The sequence below is a fragment of the Ambystoma mexicanum genome, chromosome 9 (assembly GCF_040938575.1).
Source record: "Ambystoma mexicanum isolate Mex_15411 chromosome 9, UKY_AmexF1_1, whole genome shotgun sequence".
NCBI lineage: Eukaryota > Metazoa > Chordata > Amphibia > Caudata > Ambystomatidae > Ambystoma > Ambystoma mexicanum.
Window position 1 is genome coordinate 1,399,512,134 of NC_090931.1, and position 24,536 is coordinate 1,399,536,669.

The 24,536-nt window shown below is 49.1% G+C and overlaps 1 protein-coding gene across 1 annotated transcript in view; it reads left to right on the plus strand.

The window, feature by feature from the left end:
* Positions 1-24,536, plus strand: part of SMARCAL1 (SNF2 related chromatin remodeling annealing helicase 1) — a 979,995-nt gene that overhangs the window by 556,180 nt on the left and 399,279 nt on the right. Inside the window, exon 9 of the mRNA XM_069616809.1 lies at positions 5,932-5,997. Within this exon, the coding sequence (XP_069472910.1) occupies positions 5,932-5,997 (66 nt within the window). The remainder of the gene's footprint in view (positions 1-5,931; positions 5,998-24,536) is intronic.

A 24,536-nucleotide genomic window follows, 5' to 3' on the forward strand; every position in this document is an offset into this window, starting at 1 on the left:
AAGTGTGGGGAAATGTTTTGTTGTTGGCATCGTTTGGTTTTGCTACACTGGGGGTTAACTAATATGTGCAGTTGTGGGGGTTACACAAAGTCAATTGCTTTAATGATTAGCGTTTCGGGGAAGGCGCGTTGCAATTGGGGGAATAAATAAATAAATAAATAATTTAAACTGTTAAGAGGTGGAAATGGAGACTAGTGGCATGGCATAGGGTGTGTCTTCATTAAAGTTTATTCCAAGTGCGGGCGGGGGTTAATATTTACGCGCTCCAGGTGAAGGTTGTGGGGTTTGCTGGTCTACTATCGGGTGCATTGTGGGCTACACAAGGTTATATGAGTCCCCCCTTCGTGGGCTGGGTAAGGCGTTTTGCTTTTCATTTATCAGGGTAAACAGTGGCATGTAAAGGGCACCATGGGGCGTCATGGCAAATGGCAGGACAGTATGGGCGCCGGGGCCGTGGTTCATTTCAAGTTAAATGGGATGCAGGATGAGCTGGTGCCGTGCCTCGCAGGGCGTCCGTGTGATGCAGCGGTGTGCAGGAGGTACCAGTGGATGAGGCAGGGAGCACGAGGGACCAGCGAAGCGGCTCACAGGGCCTTGGTGGGATGCAGCGGTGTGCAGGAGGGATCGGTGCAGCACCTCACAGGGCTGCATGCAGACGGGTGCAGGGGGGACATGTGCTCAAGGTAGCTTAGTGCCGAGCAGGGTCGAACTGGGCATAAAGTTGACCCGGGCGCCAGTTATAAAGTGGCCCACAGTTGAAAATGCCAAGTCAGTCCTTTTGGGCCTACTGTTTGGGGGTATCCAAGGGGCAGGCATTGATGAAATGTGAAGTAAATTGTGCATGCTAAATAACATTCATTCAGCAAGACTGGTCCAAACTACTAGCCGCATAGTCCTTTTGCTCTCTTTAAGTATAAACCCTTCGACCTAGCTACGTCACTGCTTTCTACCTCGGGTGTGGGGAAGGCGTTTTGGCATTCTTTTAAAATGAAATTGTTTAAAGTACGTGAGGGTTTCGCTTTCAAATTGGGGAATGTCATTTGTTTTGGGCTTTCGGGAAGTTGGAACCACGCTGGGGAATGGGAGTTGCAAACTTAAGACGTTGTATGTCCAGTGCTCAAACTTGTGCATAGACGGGGTACACGAAGGGAAATGCATCACCCCTCATGGGGTGGGGGAATGTGTTTTGCATCACGTGCAACAGTAGTACAGCAGCGATAAGGCCCGCCAAGGGGCTACAAGGCAAATGGCAGGACGGTTGTGTGCTGGCGTCCGTTGGTGCGCTTCCAGCCGGGATGGGGGGGGGGGGAGGGGTTTGGATACCCAAGGGGCATGGTGGCAGTGGCCACAGCGCCGACCATTAGGGATAATTCGCTTTCAATCTCCGGTGGGATGGTCGCGTTTCTAATCTTTTGTTGCATAAGGTGGGGGGGGGATTTCATACATCGGGATCGTGCTGTTTATATGGATTTGCAAGGCTAAGATTACCAATGTCATATGGTTTAGTGGGTAAAGGAGGGTATTTGCATCCTGCGGTGTGCTCAAAGTAGGCTTTGTGTTCATTCGGCAATTCCTTTCGTCGGCATTGCAGATCCGATGTACTTAACAGGCACTTAGTCAAAAACGCAGCATGGCAGTTGCACTTAGCAAGGAGAGGTGGAGCGTTGGTCAAAAAAAAAAAAAGAGTGGGGCAGATGTACAGTCTGATGTTGCCTACAATAGAATGTACATTCAAACCTGGGGGCAACACCCGGCCAAAGGCCGCAAGGGGCCGGTGCGTGTTCGGCGTTTGTACATATAAAAGCGTTTCTCTCTCTAATGATTCACCAAGGACGTTCACTGCACAATCTCGCTTTTTCGCTACTTACCGGTGTCCCTTAAGGTTGGGAGTTTTTACAATGTTCACAGGGTTCAAGGAGTAGGATTAACCAACAACAGATACAGGAAGAGAGCGTTTGGTTAGAACAATGGGCAACTTGGGTACGCCTACAGATGCCCATGAGAGCGTTAGTGGCGCAAGGTTTTGCATGACTAGCTGTGGTTAAAGCAGAGCATTTTGGGCTGGGTGCAAGGGCAAACCACCCTGCTCGGAGAGGGGCAAGTGATGGAGCGGCACAGGCGCAACCTCCCCCACGGGCTTTAGAAGTGGGATGGCCAACAGCGCGGTTTAAGCTAGGGGGAAGGTAGGGTGCGCAAGCCGGATCCCCCTCTCTCTCTTGCAGGAGAGGGGTGCTCTGGCAGGCGTGTGGAAGGGGGTAAAGGGAGGGGGCGCTAGGAGGGGCTGAGGACGCGCACGGTGACAGGGGGGGTTGCAAGGGAAGAGTGGTTGGGGGAGGGTAGAGCGGACACGGGGAGGGGGGGTGGAAGAATGGGACAGGATTCTTAGCATACGGAAAGGATATGACATGTGTAAATCAGTCTATCAAATCAATAGTCATTAAGACATTGCTTAGACAGATGCAACAACAGAAGTAATCAAAAGGCTTACAAATGAGGGCCCACAAGGAAGGGGGGGGTGGAACGCTATAGACTTACCCATTAAGAAAGGGCGTCAGTTGGCCCGAAACGCCCCCTCCGCAACACTTAGGGGGTTTTGGGGGCCTCCGCTAGGAACGGAACGGTCAAAGGAAGGCCTCATTTCGGAACGCTGCTGCCAGGTCAGGGGCCCTCCTGCAAGGGAGTACGGAACAAGCAGCAAACAGGAGGAGCACCAGCAGGGAAGGCTGCAGCACCATTCATCACGCCACCGGTTCTAGCCGGAGGGCCTGCGTGTCTGTTGCAGACGGAATGAATGGGGGTAAAAAGAACAGGTTGGGATTATAACTGGGGATTCGTGCACTAAGGCGACCAGGTGCATGAGGGGGAACTCACTGCGGCCGGTGGCCCGCTGTGAGTCGTGGCGGTGACACCGGTCGCAGCGACCGGTCTCTTGCAGACAAGCCCAGCGGATGTTACCTGGTGTTCCCGTTAGAAAATACTGGCGGATACCACAAGGGGAACTGCACAGCCATCAGCTTATTAAGAACGGCGCCCAGGAGTATTAGACTCAGGGGAGGCCCACGTTAATGGGGAGGGTTAGGGGGTTTGGAAGACCTTTCCAACTCCAAAATTGGATGGGGGAAATGGGAAGTGCATTGTTGGAAACTGAAAATTGGAAAGCAACAATGAAGTCAGCAAGGGGGGGTGAATTGAAAGTTTGCACTGTAAACGGGGCTCCGGCAAGTACGTTGGTAACTGAGGGGAAGGGGGGCCCCTGGGAGTTGGAGGATGTTAAGGGGGGGTTCAAGAGAGGGGGGCCCTTCGTGATTGGCAGCTTAAGGAGATCAAAAAGAAACTTGGGGGGGGGGGGGTGGGGGGCCTTGGAGTGCGGGGGGTAGGGGCCAGGAGGAGCAGGGGGGATAGTTGGGGAGGACCCCTCTTTAGCGAAAAGCAGGGGAAGAGGATGGGGATAAGAATGATGTTGGGCTCTGGGGGATAGGTAGCGCTTGTTGGATGGGGCTCTCTAGAATAGGAGGCCGCGATGGGGGCCGGAGGGGATGGGACAACTAAGGCGGCGGGGAGAGCTAGGGCAGATCGGGGTCTTGGCGGAAGGGGGGAGAGGGGCTCCCTGGCAGGATGGGTTGGAGGAAGACCTGTTTGGGGAGAGATAATTTAACAATAATTAATAAGCCAACCCGGGGAAACGGGAAGAGGGAATCCAAGGGTAAGGGAGCAAAAAAGGGGAAAAGGAGACCGGAACGCATCCTTTAGAAGGAGCCTAAGCGGAAATGGAGAATGGAAAGAAAGTAAAGCACGGAATAAAATTGCACTTAAATAGCGTTGGGGAAAGAAAAATGGAAAGAAAATTGCAAAACAAAGAAATTGCCAAAGGGTAGAGAGGGACTGCTGAGGAAGGGACTGGGCGCCCGCGTCGGGTCCCCCAAGGACCCGAAGGGGTGGGGGGGGGTGGAGAGTTGCTTGCTCTCAGCGCAGAATCCTGAGCGTGAACGGAACACCTGTAAGCTAACTCCTGACTTTATGTGTAATAAAGTTTGCTGTGACAATTTTTTCTCCCACTCATCCTACTGGTCTCTGCCTATCCTGTGGGTGGATGGGGGTTGGGCTAATTTGGGAGGAGGGTAGCTGGGCAGGAGTGAGAGTCGGAATGTGGAATGAGTGCTGGGGGGGGGGGGCATTGGGAGCAACAAGGTCTGCCACCGTGCCACCCCACTGAGGGTGTCGGCGCTAAGGGGCTTTGTTGATATCTCCTGGGCAGGCTTTTGTTCTCTGCACGTTTGCTGATGTCTCGGTCACGTTAACGAATGTGTTCTCATCTCGAAGAGTGGTGTATTTACTTACTTTTGAAGTTTAAAAGTAAAGTAAATACATCACTCTCCAAGGTGAGAAACGTGACTGCTTCTTGCCGTCTGAGCCCGAGCTGGGCTTCACAGCGGAGTGATGACTACTGCATCAAAGGGCTTTGGCCCTCCGAAGCCCATGCCTGGCACTGCCGATGGCGGGTAGGCTAACATGCCGCCAGGCCCTGTGGGTCCCTGGGCTGCACTGGGTACGCAGCCCTGGGCTCGAAGTACAAGCCAGCTTCTGGCATATGTGGCCCAGCATTTCGGGAGTCTCCATGCCCTGGCTGCTCAAGCCCGCGACTCCCCCACCACCAGGGAGCTGTTTAATCTTAGTCTCCCTCTTGGCTTTTTCAACCAGCATTTCCAACGGTGTTCCTCCCCTGCCCAGTCCATTCCATGGACAGGGGATGCCTGTCCATAAATTCCATCCAGCTCCGGGGTGGTGCTGGATAGTACAGTTTCTGGTAGGTAAGTCCTACAGTAAAAAAAACATATACGCTTATAAATACCATACTTTTGTCTCCACCCCAATGTCAGTGCCTTTATTTCCCTGTATTCCCCAAGGGGGTGGGCAATATAACTCCATTGAGTTTAATGCTTCTGTGACATTACAAAACTGTACAAAACTATGCACACATGAAGCTTGGTTCCACACCAAAGGTGGCTGCTCGAACAAGTCTCTACGTCACATCCCTTCTTTACAAGACTACAAGCAACTCCAGGCATGTTCCAGCCTCACAGTGAGGTGTATGTTAGGACACTACACGCAGCAAGGTCTGGACCCACGTTTGAGCAATGCTGTACCACTTATTCTGGCTTTTCAACTTGGGAAAGCTTTGAATTCGTGTTAATCACCATCCTTCCTCTAAATACAACAGGTCTCTAAACCCCATGGTAGATGGGTGAATACCATTGCCCACCCTCTTACTGTCGCGCCACCTCCGAGTCTGCATGCCACCTCTGGAGGTCAGTAGCACCCAATTCCCTTTAGTGTCCCAGCATCTATATATTGCACTGAAGTTAAATACCACCACTGTCGCTCTTATTAAAACCCAATCTAAAAAAACACCCACTCCCTTATATTCATATTTTTGATTGTAGGTCTTTCTTTAAAACCGCAATAGTCAGTAAATACAAATACACATTTAGTACATGTTTTACCTTCAAGTTTCAGTGTAACTGAAAACTGGAATAATGAGAACACCACAGTCAGTGCTCTTCTATGAGAAAGCAGAGTTGGGTATTTTCATTAACGTACAGTGAATGGGCTGCTGTCACAGTTAATGGGCTGCTGTCTTTAACATACAGTGAATGGGCCGCTGTCACCGTTAATGGGCCGCTGTCACAGTTAATGGGCTGCTGTCTTTAACATACAGTGAATGGGCCGCTGTCACAGTTAATGTGCTGCTGTCTTTAACATACAGTGAATGGGCCGCTGTCACAGTTAATGGGCTGCTGTCTTTAACATACAGTGAATGGGCCGCTGTCACCATTAATGGGCTGCTGTCTTTTAGATGCACATGATCCAGTGGTTTTTCGTTCTCTGCATACATTAATTCCTGTTTTTTCCTGTGTCTGTGTTTCGTCCTAGGATGAGTCACATTTCTTAAAGAATATCAAGACGGCCCGATGCAGAGCTGCCATGCCCCTTCTCAAGGTGTGTTCCTCCTGAATTTATGAAATTGCTTTGGTTTTGTTAAGTAACCCTTTGCATGCGCATTGTGTGCGCGTGCCCGCTCACACACGCTTTGCAATTGCATTGTAAATCGATGTGACCTATGCTAAACAGAGGAATAGAATTCTTATCTTGCAAAGCTCGGATTGCAGCAGAAGACTTTTTCAGCCATTAAAGGGACTATTAGATCTATGGCTTGGTTGTCCAAGATGAGGGACTGTGATGGGATATCCTCTCTTGCAACGTACCACAACTGAACTAATGTGCTCAAATTTGGACAGAGTGAGATTTTTCTTTGTGTTCTCTATGAGGATCTCTGCGAACTTAGGCCACTGTTCAAGACAACTAGGATTACATTATTTGCTCGGTGCCGATTGAGGGCTTTCTAGGCTAGACAGCATTCTGTTAGGGAGAATTCTCAGAAATGTACCAATTCCTTTCTACCTTAGAGACCTGGACTTTAGAACTGTTTTTTTTGGTTTTGGAGTCTGATAAACTCCATAGGCATCATCTTTTTACATTGTCACACAGCACCCTCAGTTCTGTGACACAGGGAAATCTTCCAGATAACTTTCTTAAAATAGGGCGCTGGAGCGGCTACTTAGTATCTATCCCCTTTGTCTAGTTTCTCATGTCACATTTTTATGTTACCCTTTCTACAATTTATGGCTGGTGGCAGTGGTTTACTTTTTACTACCATTGTGGGTTTTTACCGCGGGCTGCAATTGTAGCCCCAGTAAAGCACCCATGATTGCCCATTTTGTCAAAATAGCCCTGGTCTTCATTTTTCGCCATTTCTTGTTGTAAAGGTCCTTCTTGAGATTTACTCTGCGCACCAAACCAGGTTTGGTCCCTTTGTTCCTTTTGTCTTTGGTGGGTTTCACTACTGAAGCCCGCCTCTGGCTCCAGTGTGTCTGGCAGAGGCAGGAAGTGAGGGAGGTGCCGAAACTCCCTGTGCTTAATCTCATCGGTGACAGGAATGCACTCTCAGGTGGTTGGTTGGCTGGCTGGCCACCCTGCTGTGTGAGTGACAGCTAGGCTGTAAATGAATAGGAGAAACCTGCATAAAAAGCAGGGCATTTTGCTTGGAAGGCAGAGTCGAACACTGGAACGAAGAAATCTGAAGAAGAACTTGGAAGAGACACTTGCTGCAACTCCTGGACCATTGGTTTGCCCGGTGAAGCCCTGCTGCTGTGCTGAAACTCTGAATTCGCCTCGACTAGAGAAGCCCTGCAAGGATTACTTCTCCCCTTGGATTTGTGGAACCAATAAACCCCAAAGCGAACTCGTCTGGACATCCTCTCTGAGCTGGCTGTACTTCCATTGCTACTGCAGGAACCGATTGCCAGGGAGAGGGACACCAGAATCGAGTGTCTTGTTTTTAAGTCAGACCCGAGCTCCAGGAAGATCCTCTGGACTCCCACGAAGCAGGAGTGACCGAGTCTGAGCCACCTCAACAGAGTGCTGGACCCCCGATGCGAGGAAAGTCCAACAAGCACTTTGAGAACCGCAGTGGTGCTATTTGCGAGAGACGTGAGGAGCAGAAACCGCGAAGTGACGCTAATCTGAAGTTTTCCCATTGCTACCGCTGACTTTCCATTCGTAGTACATGAGTCCCCAGGCGTCCTCCCTCTTGTCTCCACAACTGAGGCCCAGGAACAAAGGATCTGCAGACCTACACAGGAACAGAAGCCAGCTGGACAGGGGTGTTGCTAGGTCTGGAAAGGATCCGGGGCTTCGCTAATGTCGGAACTGTCGGGACTGGGGGCTAGCTAGCATTTTGGTTGTAGCTCCTGAGATTCTATCTGGGGCTACAACCAAAAGACCAAAGGCTACAGCCCCCTTAGCCCCTCCCACCCCCCTCTAGCAACGCCTCTGCAGCTGGATCCAGTTATCTTCAAACCAAAAGTACTGTAAAACCTAAGGGGACTTACCTCTTGTGATGTAACCTTACTAGTTCTCAGTTGAGACGTGTCTTGGTTGCCCTTTTGCCGAGTTGCCTGCAGCTCTGCCCCTCACAAGCCTAAACAGCTTGCAGCCCTTCTGTGATTCTATCTCTACAAACGTTTCTAAGAACATTGTGCAAGACTTTTACTCACCTGCAAGAAGACCTTCAGCTCTCCTAGACTTTGTCCAACTAACAATGGCTGCCCTGGCTCCCTGAGAGACTCTTCTTACCTCTGACTTTGTTCTTTTGCCTTTCCTCCAGAAAGGGGTTAATTTACTTTTGCATTGTGGGTTCGGAAAGTACTTACCAGTTTATTAATTCATTTTTAACCTGTTGTTTCATTCCCATATCTTATCTTTTCACTAAACTCAGTATTGTTCTGAATTTAGCAGTGATAAAGCTATTTCCACAGTGTCCTAGCTATTTGTCACCTGAGGGTGTAGGAAGTGTGTGTGCGCCATTCCCAATGGGTGCCATCTGATTAGAGAAACTAAGAGTGGTGTTTTGAAGTATATTTTAAAGTGTTAGATGTGTTGCTCCCTTCTGAAGAAGGCTTATATAACTGACTGAGAAATAAATGAATAATTGTTTGATCAAGAAACCTTGTGTTAAGTGTTTATTTGAATAACTGTCACTGTGAAACTCTGTCTCATAACCTTACAGCTCACATTGACCCCTCTTGAGATAAGCCTGGCTGCTCAGTTACGGTACCAACTTGTGTAGTACATGCTTATACCAAAGGTTGGGTTAACTATTGCCAAGGGGACAGGGCTGGTGCAGTCTCCCGCAGGGTACTGCATACAATCTTGCCTAGCACATTCCTTTAATAAGCTTTGCACATGGGCCTGCACACAGTCGGGTTCATTCACATTGTCGTTTATTAGATTTTAAGCCTCATTATTTTTTAGATATAGCCATCTCAATTCTGGTTCTCCATCTTCGATGGGATTGGATCCTCCGACGTATTCCATATCTATGACAGGTAATGTCCACAGCTGTGCTGCTTCGGAAAATCTTCCCCGAGGACCTCCTCCGACGGCCGACGTCACCCGATGTGATAAGTAGGACGCACGACGCCCATGGCCTCAGCTCCGTTTTTTCCGCGAACGTGTTCGCTTCGTGAATCTCGGTACGCCTCGACTCTTTGGAGTTTGCTGTTTTCAATTCTCGGTTCGTTGAACCTGTTTGTTTTTTTTGTGAAGACCTGTTCGTGGCGATGTCTACTTCGTCTTCAACCCCGCGTCCGGGCTTCAAGAAATGCGAGGACTGTGGGTCCAAGATGTCGGTCACGGACTCGCACAACGCCTGCCTCTGGTGCCTCTGGGAGGCCCACGATACGGACGACTGTGTCGACTGCCAGTCGCTCACGGCAAAGGCCTTGCGGGAACGCAAGAAGAAGCTGTCGGTAGGTCGGGTGTCTAAGCCCCGGAAATCGAGGTCTGCGGGGCTTTCGACGGATGACTCGAGGGGCGACTCTCCGCGTCATCATCGGAAGTCCAGTGGGTCTCCTTCCAGGAGTCGATCTCGCCACTCCTATGCCTCTTCGAGGCATTCCCGGAAGCGCTGGCATCGGTCGCCTTCCCCGTCCTCTTCCGAGGACTCCGCCCGTCGGCGGGTCGCTTATCCCTCCATGCAAGCGACACCGGATGAATGGGCTTCCTTCGGGAAGCAGATGCTAGCGATTCTTGAATCGCAGGGCACCGGTCCGTCTGTGCCTCCGAGTGGGGTCGGTTGGCACCGGTCGAGAGACACCGCTCGTACGCCTTAGGGCTCGGGTGGTCGGCACGGCTCGCAGGAGAGGCCCCGCTCGGACAAGGGTAGCCGCTCTTGCCATGCCCGTTCCAGGTCCCAGTCCTTGACGCGCTTGAGACCGCGTGATCCTGTGCCGTCTTCGAAGAAGACGTCGACGCTTGTGGCGCCAAAGTCGTCGACGATTTCTCTCGAGGCTCCACCTCTGAGGGGGTCGTCCGCTGTTGGCGCCTAGGTCGTCGAGAGACACGCTGGGAGCTCCGGCTTCGAGGCCTGTGCCGACGCCGTCGATGCTGGCGGCGGTGCAGCTGACGTCGATTCGCTCGACGTCGACGCCATTTCTGTCGACACCGGCGCCGACTCGTTCGGTGCCCTCGATGCCTTTCGAGGCGGTGGTGTCGGGGGGGCCCCGTGGCACGGGGTTAGCCTCTAGAAAGGCTCTGGCTAAGGTCAGGCACTGCTTTGGTCCCCAGATGTCTTCCTCTCCCCACCTGGAGTACATTTCAGAGGGTGATGAAGGCTCTGATGACGGCTTGGTTCTGGTTACGGTACCAGATGAGCTTATCTCGGGCCATAGCCAGTTTGATGACCTGAGGCAGTCACTGCATGATGCCAGTGGACTGCACACCTCTCCGGAGGTGGAGTTTTGTAGACCGGAGCCTGGCACTCATGCCAATTCTTCGTATCGGCGCCTTATGTCTCGGGTCCCCGAGTACTTGGGTTGGTCGGCTCCCCCAGGGGAGTTCGTTCAGGATGATCTCATGGATATCCTTGATCTTGGTCCCCCCACTGACCCTGTTTTGCCGTTTCATATGGCTCTACAGAGAAGGGTGGACTGCTCCGGAGAGACTCCCGGCAGTGGGCAAGTCTTTGTCGTGAAAATACCGTCCAGCCAGTAGCGACCCCTGTTACTTGTCCAGGCACCCCACTCCGGAGAGTTTGGTGGTGCAGGCGGCTATGGCCCCGGCAAAGCAGGCGTCGTATCCTACCATCCCCCCGGATAGGGACGACAAACGTTTTGACGGCTGGGCGAAGAAAGTGTTTTCTTCAGGGGGTATGGCGCTTCAGGCGGCCAACTCCATATGTGCCTTGTCTTGTTTCACACACACTCTGTGGAACTGTGTTGCATTAGCGGCTGAACGTATTCCCGAAGGTGACGAACAGGATGGTTTCCTTGCTATGGTTCAGGATGGCAAGGATGCCATGTGTGAGGCCGTTCAGCCGGGTTTGGACATGGCAGATTGTGTCAGCCGATCCATGGTGGCGAGCACCGTAAAACGCAGGTTTGCGTGGTTGCGGAAGTCTGGGTTTGCTCCTGATGTGCAGTCCCGGCTCCTCAACATGCCCTTGACGGTGAACATCTTTTTGCCAGCAAGGCTGACGAGAGCCTTGAGAGGTTGCAGACCTCCAAAGCTGCAGCGAAGTCGTTTGGCGCTGCAGTTCGCCAACCTCCGCCTTTTCGTCCTAGAGGACAGCAATGGAGGGGTGGTTCCTTTCGCTATTACTCGTCCTTCAGTAAAGCGAGAGGAGCTAGCAGTCAAAGAGGCCACCGTAAGAGTGCCAGAGGTGGAAACAAGGATACTCGAGGTGCCAAGGCCGCTCGGGCAGTTGCCTCTTTGCCCTCAGGCAATGCTGCAGCCGCTACCACTCAGTCATGAGGCCAGATCCCATGGTTCGCCGGTTGGGGGAAGGCTGGCGCAGCATCTTGTAGAGTGGTACGCCATTACTTCAGATGTGTGGGTTCTGGAGATCATAACCCCCGGCTACTGTCTTCCTTTTCGGCAGAGGCCTCATGACAATCCACCTGGGATCCTCTCTTTGAAGAGTCCGGATCCGCTCCTTGCACAGGAAATTCAAGCCCTGCTGGTGAAAGGCACCATAGAACTGGTGTCTGTAGCGGAGCGGAACAAGGGATGGTATTCCCCTTTATTTTTTTATTTCAAAGAAAGACGGGGGATTGAGACCCATCATGGACTTGCGCGGTTTGAACAAACTCCTCAGGAAGGACAAGTTCAAGATGGTTGCTCTCTCTCAAGTCCTCCAGGCCCTTCAACTTCAGGACTGGTTGGTGTCTCTCGACCTCAAGGATGCTTACTTCCATGTGCTGATCCATCCCATGCACAAGAAGTACCTGAGGTTCGCGGTTGGCGACTCGCACTTTCAGTTTCGGGTCCTGCTGTTCGGATTGACCTCCGCCCCGAGGGTTTTCACCAAGCTCATGGTGGTGGTGGCAGCGCATCTCAGGAAAGGGGGGATTCACGTCTACCCCTATCTGGACGATTGGTTGATCAGGGGGAGCTCTCCCGAGCCAGTCCTGGATCATCTGTCCGTCACCTGCCACTCCCTTCACAAGCTGGGCTTCTCCCTCAATTTAAAGAAGTCCCATTTTGACACCAACGCAGCGGCTCCAGTACATTGGAGCAGTGCTCGACACATCCCTGGGGCAGTGTTTTCCTCCCCAGGTGAGGGCTCTTCACATTCAGCAGATGGTGCACAAGTTTCAACTTGCCCAGAATCTCCCAGCATCCGAGTTCTTGAGAATGCTCGGCCTCATGGCATCCTGCATTCTTCTGGTGCCAGAGGCTCATCTGCGGATGAGGTCTTTGCAGTGGGCACTCAAGCTCCAGTGGTCTCAGTCCTCCAGCAGGCTGTCGGACCCTGTTCAGGTGCCGCCCTCGGTCGCCCAGGACCTTCTGTGGTGGGCCGTCAAAGGCAATCTGATGAAGGGGGCCCCATTTTGTCTGCCCTGGCCGGAGGTGTCGATCATGACGGACGTATCACTCGCGGGATGGGGAGCTCATGCCAACGAGTTGACAGTCGGCGGTCGTTGGTCTCCGTCGGAGTTCAGACTCCGTATCAATCTGTTGGAGCTGAGGTCCGTCAGGCTAGCCCTGAAGGCTTTTCTGCCGACTGTGCGAGGAAAGAGTGTCCTGATTCTAACTGACAACACGGTGGCCATGCACTACCTCAACAAAAGGGGGGGCAGGGTCACTTCCCCTGTGCAGAGAGGCGATGCAGCTCGAGTTCTGGGCCATCTAGCAGGAAGTTTTCCTACTCGGCTGTTCATCTGGCCGGAGACGACAACGAGGCGGCAGACGCTCTGAGCAGGCAGAGCACAGTCTCTCACGAATGGGAGCTGGCTCAGGAGATTCTCCTGGAGATCTTCGCCCTTTGGGGGACCCCTCGAGTAGATCTCTTCGCCTCCAGTGTCAACCGGAAGTGCGAAAGGTTTTGCTTGCAGGAATTTCCTCCAAAAGGAACCTTAGGAGACGCGTTTGTGGTGGAGTGGTCGTTCCCACTGCTGTACGCGTTTCCTCCAGTCCCCGTCATCCCGCAAGTACTGCAGAAGTTACAGAGGTTCGGTTCCCGGATGATCCTCATTGCTCCGGCGTGGGCCTGGAGGACGTGGTACCCGGACCTTCTCGACTTGTCCATCTGCCCTCCACATCGTCTTCCCTACCGAGACGATCTGCTCTCACGGGAGGGTGGTCAGGTTCTCCATCCAGAGGTCAGATCCCTCAACCCTCACGCTTGGCTTCTGAAAGGTTGAGGTATAAGGATTGGGACCTCCCTGAAGACGTGATGGAGGTGTTGCTCTCGGCCAGGTGGCCGGCAACAAAGTCTCTGTACCGTTGCCGTTGGAGAAAGTTCTGCGACTGGTGCAGGGTTAAGAATGTGGATCCTTTTGAGTGTGACATTACCATGGTTCTATCTTTTTTGCTTTCCTTGGCCCACAGGGGCTTGCAAGTGGGGACCATTAAAGGTTACCTGGCGGCGCTGTCCATCTTTAAGCGCTCGTCTGAAGAATGTTCCTATTTTAAGATTCCTTTAATTTTGCAGTTTTTGAAAGGGCTAACTAATGTGTTCCCTCCGTCACCTTTTCTGGTGCCCGGTTGGGATTTGAACCTTGTTCTTATGTTTCTTATGGGTGCTCCGTTTGAGCCTTTACATTCTTGCCCTTTGAGGCTGTTAACTCTGAAAACTGTGTTTTTGGTTGCGGTTACTTCCGCTCGCAGAGTGAGTGAGTTACCGGCACTTTCAGTTAAGCCACCTGTCATGATCTCTGCTTCCAAAAGGTCAGGGTTTTCCCAACTCCCTTGGAAGCAGATCCATAACCCAGGTTCCGAGTGCCATCCAGTCCCAATTGGGACCTTTTGGACCCAGTCCTGGCGCCAGTGGCACCAGGCTCATAAATATGCCCAGTCCCAGCGCTGGAAGCGCCGGGCTCATAATGCTTGGGTGGACTTACCTGCAGCAGACCATGCTGCTTACTTGCCTGCCAGTTGAGCCTCTGATCCTCTTCTGTTTGGAACTACTTTTCCTGTTGGGTGGGGCAGGAGCCACTCCCTAGGTTCAGAACACTGGAACTCTTCTGGAAAGCAGGAACTCTTTTCTTACCTAGGCGTGGCTGTGGAAGGAGACAACTAAGCACTACAGGAGACTATTTAAACCACACCCGATGGATGAATCTTGCTTTGCGTTATTCTGCATCCTCTGCAGCAGAACGCTCATCGTGTCTTCTGCATCTGATCCTGGGCCTAAGGAAAAAGGCTTACCATCCTGAATCCAGTCTTCAGCAACACCTATAAAGACAAGAAAGAACAGGTTAGCATTACGGTCTTCAGTGACAGCGCTTCACTTACCTGACCCATCGGCTGTCACCAACGCCTCGCGCTGCATTCCGGCATCTGAAAGACAAAGGCTTACCTACTCTTCGTGCGCTCCGGAGGTCTTCGCACTGCATTCCGGCATCTGAAAGACAAAAGCTTACCAACTCTTCGCACGCTCCGGAGGCCTTCGGCGCTGCATGCCGCATCTGAAAGACAAAACAAGGTGCGTTTAAAGACATTGGGGAACTTTAATACTCACGTGCCATTACTCCTTTCCACATCTAACCCAGTGGGTATTTCGGCACCCTGCAGCCGCTCCGAACTTGTACCTGCAAAAGAAAAAGACAGTTAGAGCGCATCGTGAAGCAGGCAACAAGCGCTTACTTACGTGCTTCCAGGCGCTTCTATTCATCACACGGGCTCCATCTTCAACTCACTTCAGCCCGTCATCCGCCATCGCCGGAACCCTGCAAAACAAGAGACATCATTACTAAAGACTTTTAAAGACATTAGAATTACTCGAAACGTACCGTTCGTGAAGTAAACGACGGACAGCAGTCCTCTGAAGTCAAGAGGCCTGCTCCCCTTATCCAGTGAAGAAACTGGTTACAGCACCCTGCCCTGAAGCAGATGGAGAGCACGGCGTTCACTTACCTAAGGTGAGCGCGTTAACCTTGGGGTTCTACAGGAGAAGAGAAAGGGAAGAAGAGAGAGACATTCAATAACCCAGTTCATTAATCCCATATTTTCTATCTGCAGACACCTTACCCTTCGAGTCAGACATACAGTGCACAGGGGTCCAGCCCAAAGAGCCAGCCGTGTGTTACACATCACCTTTGAAGATACGGTATACGCCCAGTCAAGACCGGCGCCTCTACGGGAATCAGGTGAGCGTTACACCACCCTTCACTGTGTTTCATAAGGACAGGGTTGTCCTTAGAGTTCGTCCTTCTTTTCGTCCGAAGGTGGTTTCGGAATTTCATTTGAGCCAGAAGGTTGTTTTTCGAGCATTCTATCCTACTCCACATCCTGGTAAGGAAGAGGAGAGGCTCCATAGGCTTGATCCTAGGAGAGCATTGAGCTTTTATATTTTGCGCATGTCCCGGGTCAGAGTGGATGATCAACTTTTCATTGGTTACGCTGTAAAGCGTTTGGGACAAGCTGTGACGAAACAGACTTTGTCTCGGATTATTTTAACTATCGCTGAGTGTTACCGCTTGGTGGGTAAGGACCCTCCGGCTGGCTTGCAGGCCCATTCTACCAGGGGAGTGGCTGCGTCTGCTGCCCTACAGAGGGGTGTTCCTATTCCTCACATCTGTCATGCAGCCACCTGGGCTTCAGTACATACTTTTGTACGTCACTACTCCCTCGATTCCATCAGAGGGCAGGATCTGGCCTTTGGCAAGGCAGTCCTATATTCCGCAATTTGATTGGGCATGCTAAATTTGTGTTCTAAATTCTTTTCCCACCTCCTTGCTTGGTACTGCTTTGGGAGTCTGTCATAGATATGGAATACGTCGGAGGACCCAATCCCCTCGAACAACAAGTTACTTTCTTACCTGGTAACGTTCTTTTGGTGGGATGGTCCGACAACATATTCCATATCGCTCCCTCCCTACCTTCCCCGCTGCAGAATTTCTTTTGCGATTGCAGCTTGCGTTCCGCAAGGCCTTGTGTGTCTGGCTGTAAAACAAACGATGGGTTTCCCCTACTTCGCTGGCCGAAGGGAAGCAACAAACAATACTACATGGAGGTCAAGCCAGCGGAAAGGCCAAAAAATTCACTCAAAGGACATCATTCAACCATGAAGACAAGGAAAGAGGCTCCCCCAGCTGCCCAACAGGTCATCATACATAAAACAAACAATTAATTTGCAATATTATATTTATTTGATACATATAGAGTCTTAAAAAAGTATTACATTGTCTAAAGCTCTAGTACAATATACAGAATTATATTTTACAGTTGACTAAAAAGGTGCATACTGTTTGAAGTATTAATGTCAAATAATGACTGCTGCAAAAGGGCGCAAGCCAGTTGATCACATGAAACCTAAGAATTAATCTGGGCATACCGTGGGTGGTGCCCCAAGCGAGTGAAGTGAATCACTCAAATGGGGGACCCCCAGTCGCTCTGACCAGACTAATTATATGAACAATCAAATAAATATCAAAAACGCAGTCAAAATAATATTGAGTCCAGAAAACCAAACAAAGAAGGTTTCATTTCAATAATCAAATCAGGAACACAAAAGACCAAACTATGGAAAGAAGTTATATTAAATTCCAAACAAGAAACAGTAAAGCACACACACTAAAATCTAACTATACTGCTGTGCTCTTTTTATTTTTTTTATTAATGTCTTTTATTTTATTTACAATATCACATTTTGTAGGGGATCAGAGGATTGCATAAAAACAGTTTGGAAAAAACAAGATGGAGATGCCAGAAAAGGAGAGGAATGCTCTTCTTTTAATTGAACAGTTCAACACTTCTTGGTGAGCCAACCATACGTTCAAGGAAAGGAATAACACTTTCCGATCTCTCCAAGGAAATCCTTTTGAGATAAGTCACAATCTATGCAGCAGGTGGATAATTAACAATACCCAACCTACATAGTATCAACAACACTGCTTGCAGCTGTTAGAAACAGCAAAGCATCTCTTTCTTGTCTGGACAAATGCACTTTACAGTTTGATGTATCTAATACCCTGCAGGGATGATATGATGTGGCAGAGCTCCCAACCATGCTTTTACATTGGCAATCAATAATTTCACCAGACTCCTATGTTTGTTAATGTTAAAGGTATTTGTACCACGCACCGTCACCACCGGAGTGGTCCCCAGGCGAAGCAAAATACTACACATAGTCAATTGGATTTGTCAGAATGGTCTATTTCCAAGCATTTGTTAGTTTACACGTTACCAAAGATAGAAAGCACTTCTACTGTAGTCAGTGAAATCTAATGTTCTAAATGTCATCTTAGTGTATTAAATGAAGTGTCACAGATGTCCTCTCGAACACACCAACTCTCAAACAGTTCAAAGGTTTTTATTTGAAGAATCATACAGGGGCTCACTAAGGACCGTCCATCTTTCCCTGGTCTAGTGCACGCTGTTTCATCTCTAGCCCAGGTGTCCCTCAACCCCATGATGGTCTCTAGGGAACAATAACCCCTACTGTCTTAGATTCTGCAGCATGGTGATGATGGCCTAATGGCAAACGCCCTTTCTAACTATCTCACTTTGGTAACAATCTAGGTGGTCCCTAACCTAGGTCACCAAAATAGTGTTATGCATGGATAGGTGCATTCCAGACTCTCAGGCCCCCACTTGGTACTTCCTGTCCACACCCTTGTACTCCTCTCCCTGATGTTCTGTCCTTCCCTTTCTTCTACCCTCCTGTCCTCCTCCAACCCTCCTTTGTCTCTCCCTACCTACCACTTGTTCCCTCTGATCTTGTTCTCTCGATCTACTCCCACCTCTCTATTACTCTCCTCACTAGTACTACTCACCCCTCTCCACACTAAGACTGCACTCCCCACTACCACTGCTACTACACTCACCTCTCAACACTGCTACTACACGGCCCTCTCCACACTACTCTACTATACTACACTCCACCCACACCTGTATGATAGGGTAGATTCCTCCACTTCCCCTATGAGGTCAAAAGAGGAGCAATGTGAACCTTCAACATTGGCAACGGATTCACTTCAACTGTACTTGAAACCATGTTTTCAGACCCTTTTCTAAAGGCATTGGCTCAGATAGTAAATGATACATTGGGCCCTTCGGTGGTGCCTAGTGACACAGAATCTGAGGCCAAACCACCATCACTATCACCTTCTAAATTATTTTTGAAGCACTGTCCACAGCCATGTAAATTCTAGAAATCTATCCAGTGAATAAACCGGAAGCTTCAGAAGAGACTTCTTGCCACATCATTACAAATCTCTACTACCTATGCAAATATCGGCTTAAGAGCAGGTGCTAAGTCATTTGGCCAAGCCTCATTCCGATTCCTCAATATCAAAGACATTGGATTCCAAATATAAGATACCTAATGAAGATCATTTTATGCTAATGGATTACTTGCTGGCTCAATCCTAAAATGTTTCCTGCAGCTTTGGGGATTAAGGGCTAAGGGCCATCTCCTACTTTGGCATCACTTTTGGATACAAATACTAATGCCAGGGAAAATCATGAAAAGAAATCCTGTGTGAATGCATCCCAGCAACTCAGGCAAATTAAAGCAGCCACCTTGTTATCCGATTTTAATATTCTCAATTGGGAGAATCTGGAGTGATTTACGGAATCACTTCCACAGGAGGTAGCAAATGAGTTTGCCATCTGGAAATCAGAAGGCAGAGAGGCTGCACTGCAGCAACTTCAAGTTCTAAGAGACAGGACATAGTGTCACCAGTATGGTCCCTCTGGGCCAACGCCTTTTCCAGTGGTTCTTCAGTCATCTTACTTGCGTGCAGAGACCATTCATCGCCAACAAAACCGTTGCTGCCCAACTAAAGATTGGGACTGCCACTGTTGATCCATGGCTGTGATAAGTTAAACTTTATACAGCCAATGGTGTGAGAGATCCAATGACCACTTAACATAGAAGTACTGCTATGCAAATGAATATTCGTCCTTTGTGGAAAAGTACAGTGAGCAAAAAGCGATGGCTGCGGACTCTCAAAGTAGGGGAAAAAACCCACAGAACAGGTTATCATGCCATGTTCTTTCTAGAGAGGGTCGCCTGCTACCTTTTTTTGTATTGTTGTATAGGAACTTGGGGTTAGTCACCCTAGGTTACATGGGGGAACCTATACATGGATCCCTTGCTCACTGTGCTCAGAGAGGCACAGCTCCACCTTACTGATGAGGCCCAACAATGCTGAAACACGTGTCTGGGGTTGCTGTTGGTACTCTTGCTCAAAGGAGGTTTGCCTAGCATTTCGGTGCTGGACTGCACTTTCGGGCGGGACAAAGACTGATATGCAAATGGGTATTGCTCCGTTGTGAAAAGTACAGTGAGCAAAAAGCGATGGCTGCAGACTCTCAAAGAGGGGAAAAACCACAGAACAGGTTATCATAGCATGTTCTTTCTAGAGAGGGTCGCCTGCTACCTTTTTTTGTATTATAGAAGTATGTTACAAAACTCTTATTACCATGGTCAGGATAGGATATGACATTTATAATGCGCCTATACACAAGGATATTCATCATATCTTGCTTGCCAACGCCAAAACACCCTCCTTGCTCCCTAAGGTGATTAAAATGGGCACTATGGCAGGTTTTGCGGCAGATAATAGTGCTTTGGAAGAGAGCTGGATCTCTGCGCTTCACACAAGTGAAAGCTCTACTTAATTTTGGATGGAAAAATTATACATCAGAGAACCAGTTTACATTACCCTTGCGTAAATGATTAACACTAGATGTCACCAGTAACTTCCATGCACATTATCACTAAAAAAGAATACCGTTTACACTCAAAATGTAGTTCCTCTTTATACTCATAAGTAGAAACACATATAGAATGTTCTCCTGGTGTTCAGAGGTCGTAGAAAAGAAAACGTGTAATTAAAAAAATATATATATTTGAAAAATTAGCAAAAAAGACTTAATCCAGCCCCAAAAACATAGAAGCAAACATACAATTAGAATTTGGACACATTGGCAAAGTGACATTTTTTTAATTTTTTTAAATGTGGTTTTATTAGTTTTGACACAAACAAAAAAGTAACAGAAAGATAAAGTACACATCATACGATACACTATTAGTAGCTTTCGGTTGCATATCAATCGCAAGGCACATTATACCATAACAAGGTTAGGATCATTTGTCTCAGTTCATAATTTGAGGTGTCTTTACCATAACTAAAGAACTTAGCCCTCCCTCTACCCCCTCCCTTCCTTGTTCTAGCACACATCCAGTGTTCGTTATTGAAGCGTGGGAACATCCAAAGAACAATAGTCATATCTCCGCTGTCTGGAAACGCAGTGAGCACTCATTTCAGGAACTCTTCCATTGTTGCTGACTAGGTTCCGCACTATCATCAGGGCCCTTCAGGGTCCTCCGATTGGGAATCGTGATCTGTTAATTGTTTATTTTTAAAGTCCATCCATTGGGTTTCACATTGAGCGGCTTTGCCGTGTAGGGAAGCAGTTATGGTTTCCATTAAGTAAATATTTGTGGCTAAGGCGATCCATTCGTTCTTTCTGGGCACCACAGCGGATTTCCATTTGATCACCAGAAGCGCCCTTGCCACTAGTAACAGGTGAGGGGTCAAGCCCTTTACTCTGGTCCAGTCGTCTTCATCCCTTTCCAAGCCGAAAAGTATTAAGTAGGGGTCAGCGTCTCTTTGGATGCCTTCTAGTTCCTTGATCCACCCTAGGACTTCGCTCCAGAACACTTTAATGCGTGGGCAGCCCCACCACATATGCCAATAATTGGCTATCTGACCACACTTCCTCCAGCATGCTGGGTTCATTGTTTGGGACATTTTGGATAGCCTGAGGGGGTAATAATGCCATCTATGCAGGAGTTTGATGGCATGAAGCTTATATTGGCAGGATCTTGATGTTTTGGATGCCGCTCTACACATTAAATCCCATTGTTCGGATTGTATTTCTTCCCCAAAGTCTTTTCCCCATCTTGACCTCAGAGGTTCCGTGGATCCATCTCCCGATGCTATTAATTCCTGGTACATTACAGATATGAGACCTTTCATTTCTGATTTAGAGTCTAGGATCTTCTCGAAAGGGGTCAAGTCTCTGTTCAATTTGTCTTTCCTTTCCGTTTTCGTTAGGACCCCTTTCAGTCGGATATACTGGAAAGTGGATAGGGAGCCTATGCCCAATGCTTCGGTCAATTCCGGTAGAGTGATGAATGAATCTTTCTTCTGAAGCTGTCCCACTCTCTCCAAGCCTGCTTCATACCATGATTGGTATCTGCCCACGTCGGGTATATGGTTGTTTATGCCGGGCGATCATAGGTGACTGAGCGGAGACGGCCAGGTGGTAATGCGCATTTCTTTGCCTGCACGTCATATACTCCATAGGTGCTCAGTATTGGATGACCTTTAATTTTCCGTAGTACCCTTTTTTTGCGGGGTCCATAGCCATTCTGATACTGTGGCCGGGGACAGGTAGTAGTTGTCCATTTGGACCCATTGGAGGTTGTGATGATCTCTCACGTGTGTGGGATTAAGATGCGCAACTGGGCAGCTTTTGTAATAAGTTCTCAAGTCGGGTAGCCCGACCCCCCCCCCCCCCTTATCCTTGGGGAGCGTCAATGTAGTATATGAAATTCTCGGTTTCTTCCCCTGTCATATGAATCTCATCATGATCTTTTTAGCTTCAGTAAAGAACTCTTTTGGTATCTCAATTGGCAGAATTTGGAAGGGATACAGGAAGCGGGGAAGGCATAACATCTTGACTGTGTTAATTCTGCCGAGCCAGGAGATTGTGAATTTATTCCATTTCTTGAGGTCGGTTGCGAATCGCTGGAGGAGTGGAGGGATGTTTGCTTCAAACAGGTTGTTTAGGGTTTTAGTAATCCGTATGCCCAGATATTGGAGTGCGAGGTGCTCCATCTTAAGGCCTAGCGGGAGGAACTTAGTGTCATTCTCTTCTGCAGTTCCCTGAAGGGGGAATAGGATGGACTTTGCCTTATTTACTTTGAAGCCTGAGAATTGGCCATATTCATCCATTAGTCTAAGGGCATGAGGGATGGACTCAGAGGTGTTGGTTATGTGGAGGAGAATATCATCCGCATAGAGTGCTATTTTATATTCTTCCGGGCCTAGCCGGCTCCCCTCTATCGCAGGATCAGCTCTCATCTTTTGTGCCAGCGGTTCTAACAAGAGTGCAAATAGAATTGCAGAAAGGGGGCATCCTTGTCTAGTCCCACATTTCAATTCGAACCACCGGGAGTATTCCGCGTTTACAAATATCAATGTCAAGGGGGACGTGTATATCGCTTGTATTCCCTTTCTGACTTTGGGGCCTATTCCAACCTTTTGCAGGACTGCTCCCAGGAATTCCCACTCCACCCTTTCAAAGGCTTTTTCTGCGTCGATTGACAACAGAACGGGGTCATTGGGGAGATCGTGAGACACATGGACAAGGTGTAAAGTTTTGCGCATGGAGTCAGCCCCCTGCCTCCTGAGTATAAACCCAACTTGATCTGAATGGATCAGACGGGGTACCAGCGTCTCTAGTCTGGCTGCCAGTACCCTTGCGTAAATTTTAGCGTCAAGGTTAAGAAGGGAAATAGGACGGTATGATCCACAATTTTTAGGGTCCCTCCTCTCTTTGGGAATCACTGTTATCAATGCTCTTTTAAAGGAGTCTGGGCCACGCCGGTGTCTAATATTTCGTTAAATAAGTCTGATAGGAAAGGTGTTAATTGCCTGGCAAATGTTTTATAGAAACCAGCAGTGTAGCCATCCTCCCCCGGGGATTTGCCTAGTGTTAGCCTTTTGATTGCGTCCTGTATCTCGAGTTCAGTGATTGGGGAGACAAGTAGCTCAGTTTCTGTATTCGTTATTTTGGTCATAGTGATTAGATACGAGGTTATGTCCATTTGGCCAGGTGTTATTTTGGAGGTGTAAAGTTTCTCATAGAAATTAGCGAAGGATTCAGGGATGGGGAGAGGGGGAGGAGTCCTCAATTATTTCCTTCACCTTGCGTTCTGCTCTTTGTTCCCTGAGTCTGGCAGCCAATAAGGCGTGTGCTTTATCTCCTTTCTCATAGAATTTCTGTTTTAGGAACTGCAATTTGCGTACAATTTGGTTGTGTTCTAGGAGTCGTAGTTCTTCCCTTTTTTGTTGGGCTGTTTTCATTTTTCCAGAGTCTACCCTAGGGTTCTTCCTCATTTCTCCCTCTATGTGCCCCATTTCAGCCCCTAACCTTTGCTCTATGATCTTCCGCTCTCTCTTCTTGGAGGATCCTTCTCGTATTAAGACACCTCTCCATGTGGCTTTCCCCGCTTCACTGACCATTTGTTTGGAAACCTCTCCGTCGTTATTTATTTTAAAATATTCATCAATTTCGGTCTCCATAGCCATCTTGAAGACCGGGTCCTTCCAGAGGGTCTCGTTACATCTCCACTTCCTTCCCATGACAGGTAGTTCGGCCCAGGAGATATCTACTAGTACCATGTTGTGATCCGACCAGGTTATCGGTATAATATCTGAGTGTTAGGCGGTGGTTGTGAGGTCGCTTGTGAGGTATATGTAGTCAATACGTGTTAGTGTGTGATGGGGGTTCGAGTAAAAGGTATATCCAGTTGCACTAGGATGCATGATTCTCCACACATCCTTCATGTCATACAGGTCCATTATCTCAGCGAGTTCGGTGCGCCCACCTTTATTTTGGTTTCTCGTTTCGGGGTTGCCTGGTTTCCAATCCATATCCGGATCAGCCCGCTAGTTGAAGTGTCGACCCAGGATTACATGTCCTGTGGCCTCTAGCTTTATTTTAGGGATCGTCTTCTGGAGGAATGCATTCTGACCAGTGTTTGGTGCGTATATAGTGGCGATAGTCACTTTCACGCTAGCTATTTTCCCCGTTATCAGGAGAGTACGACCCGCAACATCAGACCATATCTTCTCCACTTCAAATTGGATCCCCTTCCTGAGTAGAATGCCGACTCCTCCCTTCCTGAGCGGGCCTGAACTCCAGGCCTCCCCACTTCCCCAGGATGCGCCGTTCCTCCCCTTTAGCGAACTTGGTCTCTTGCAGGAGGAGTATGTCAATATTGGATCTGCGAAACTCCCTGAGCACCAATGAACTCTTAGTCGGGGAGTTCAGGCCCTTCACATTGATGGACCCAACTCTGAGCGAGTCTCTCACTTTGAGTTCATCATTTGATGCCATTGTTGGGTCTTTTAGAGGTGTCACTCACTTCCGGTGCCCAGACAATTGTCTGATCTCTCAATTCCACACTGGAGTTGATATTGCAGATTGGTTCGAATGGTGCTGTTACTGTTCCCAGATTTCTCTTCTCCCTTCCCTCCCTAGTCCCCCCCCTACCTGAGTCCCTGGCATTCAGATGAGTCCAGGAGCTGAAGGTCTGCCATTCTTGGCATGATGACGGCGTCCGTCTCGACCATGATGGAAATGTTGAGTCCAGTATCGGACCACCAGTGGGGCAATTTCCTCACGGTCCCATTCAAGTATATTATCATAACATATCTTTGAGCCCCCTT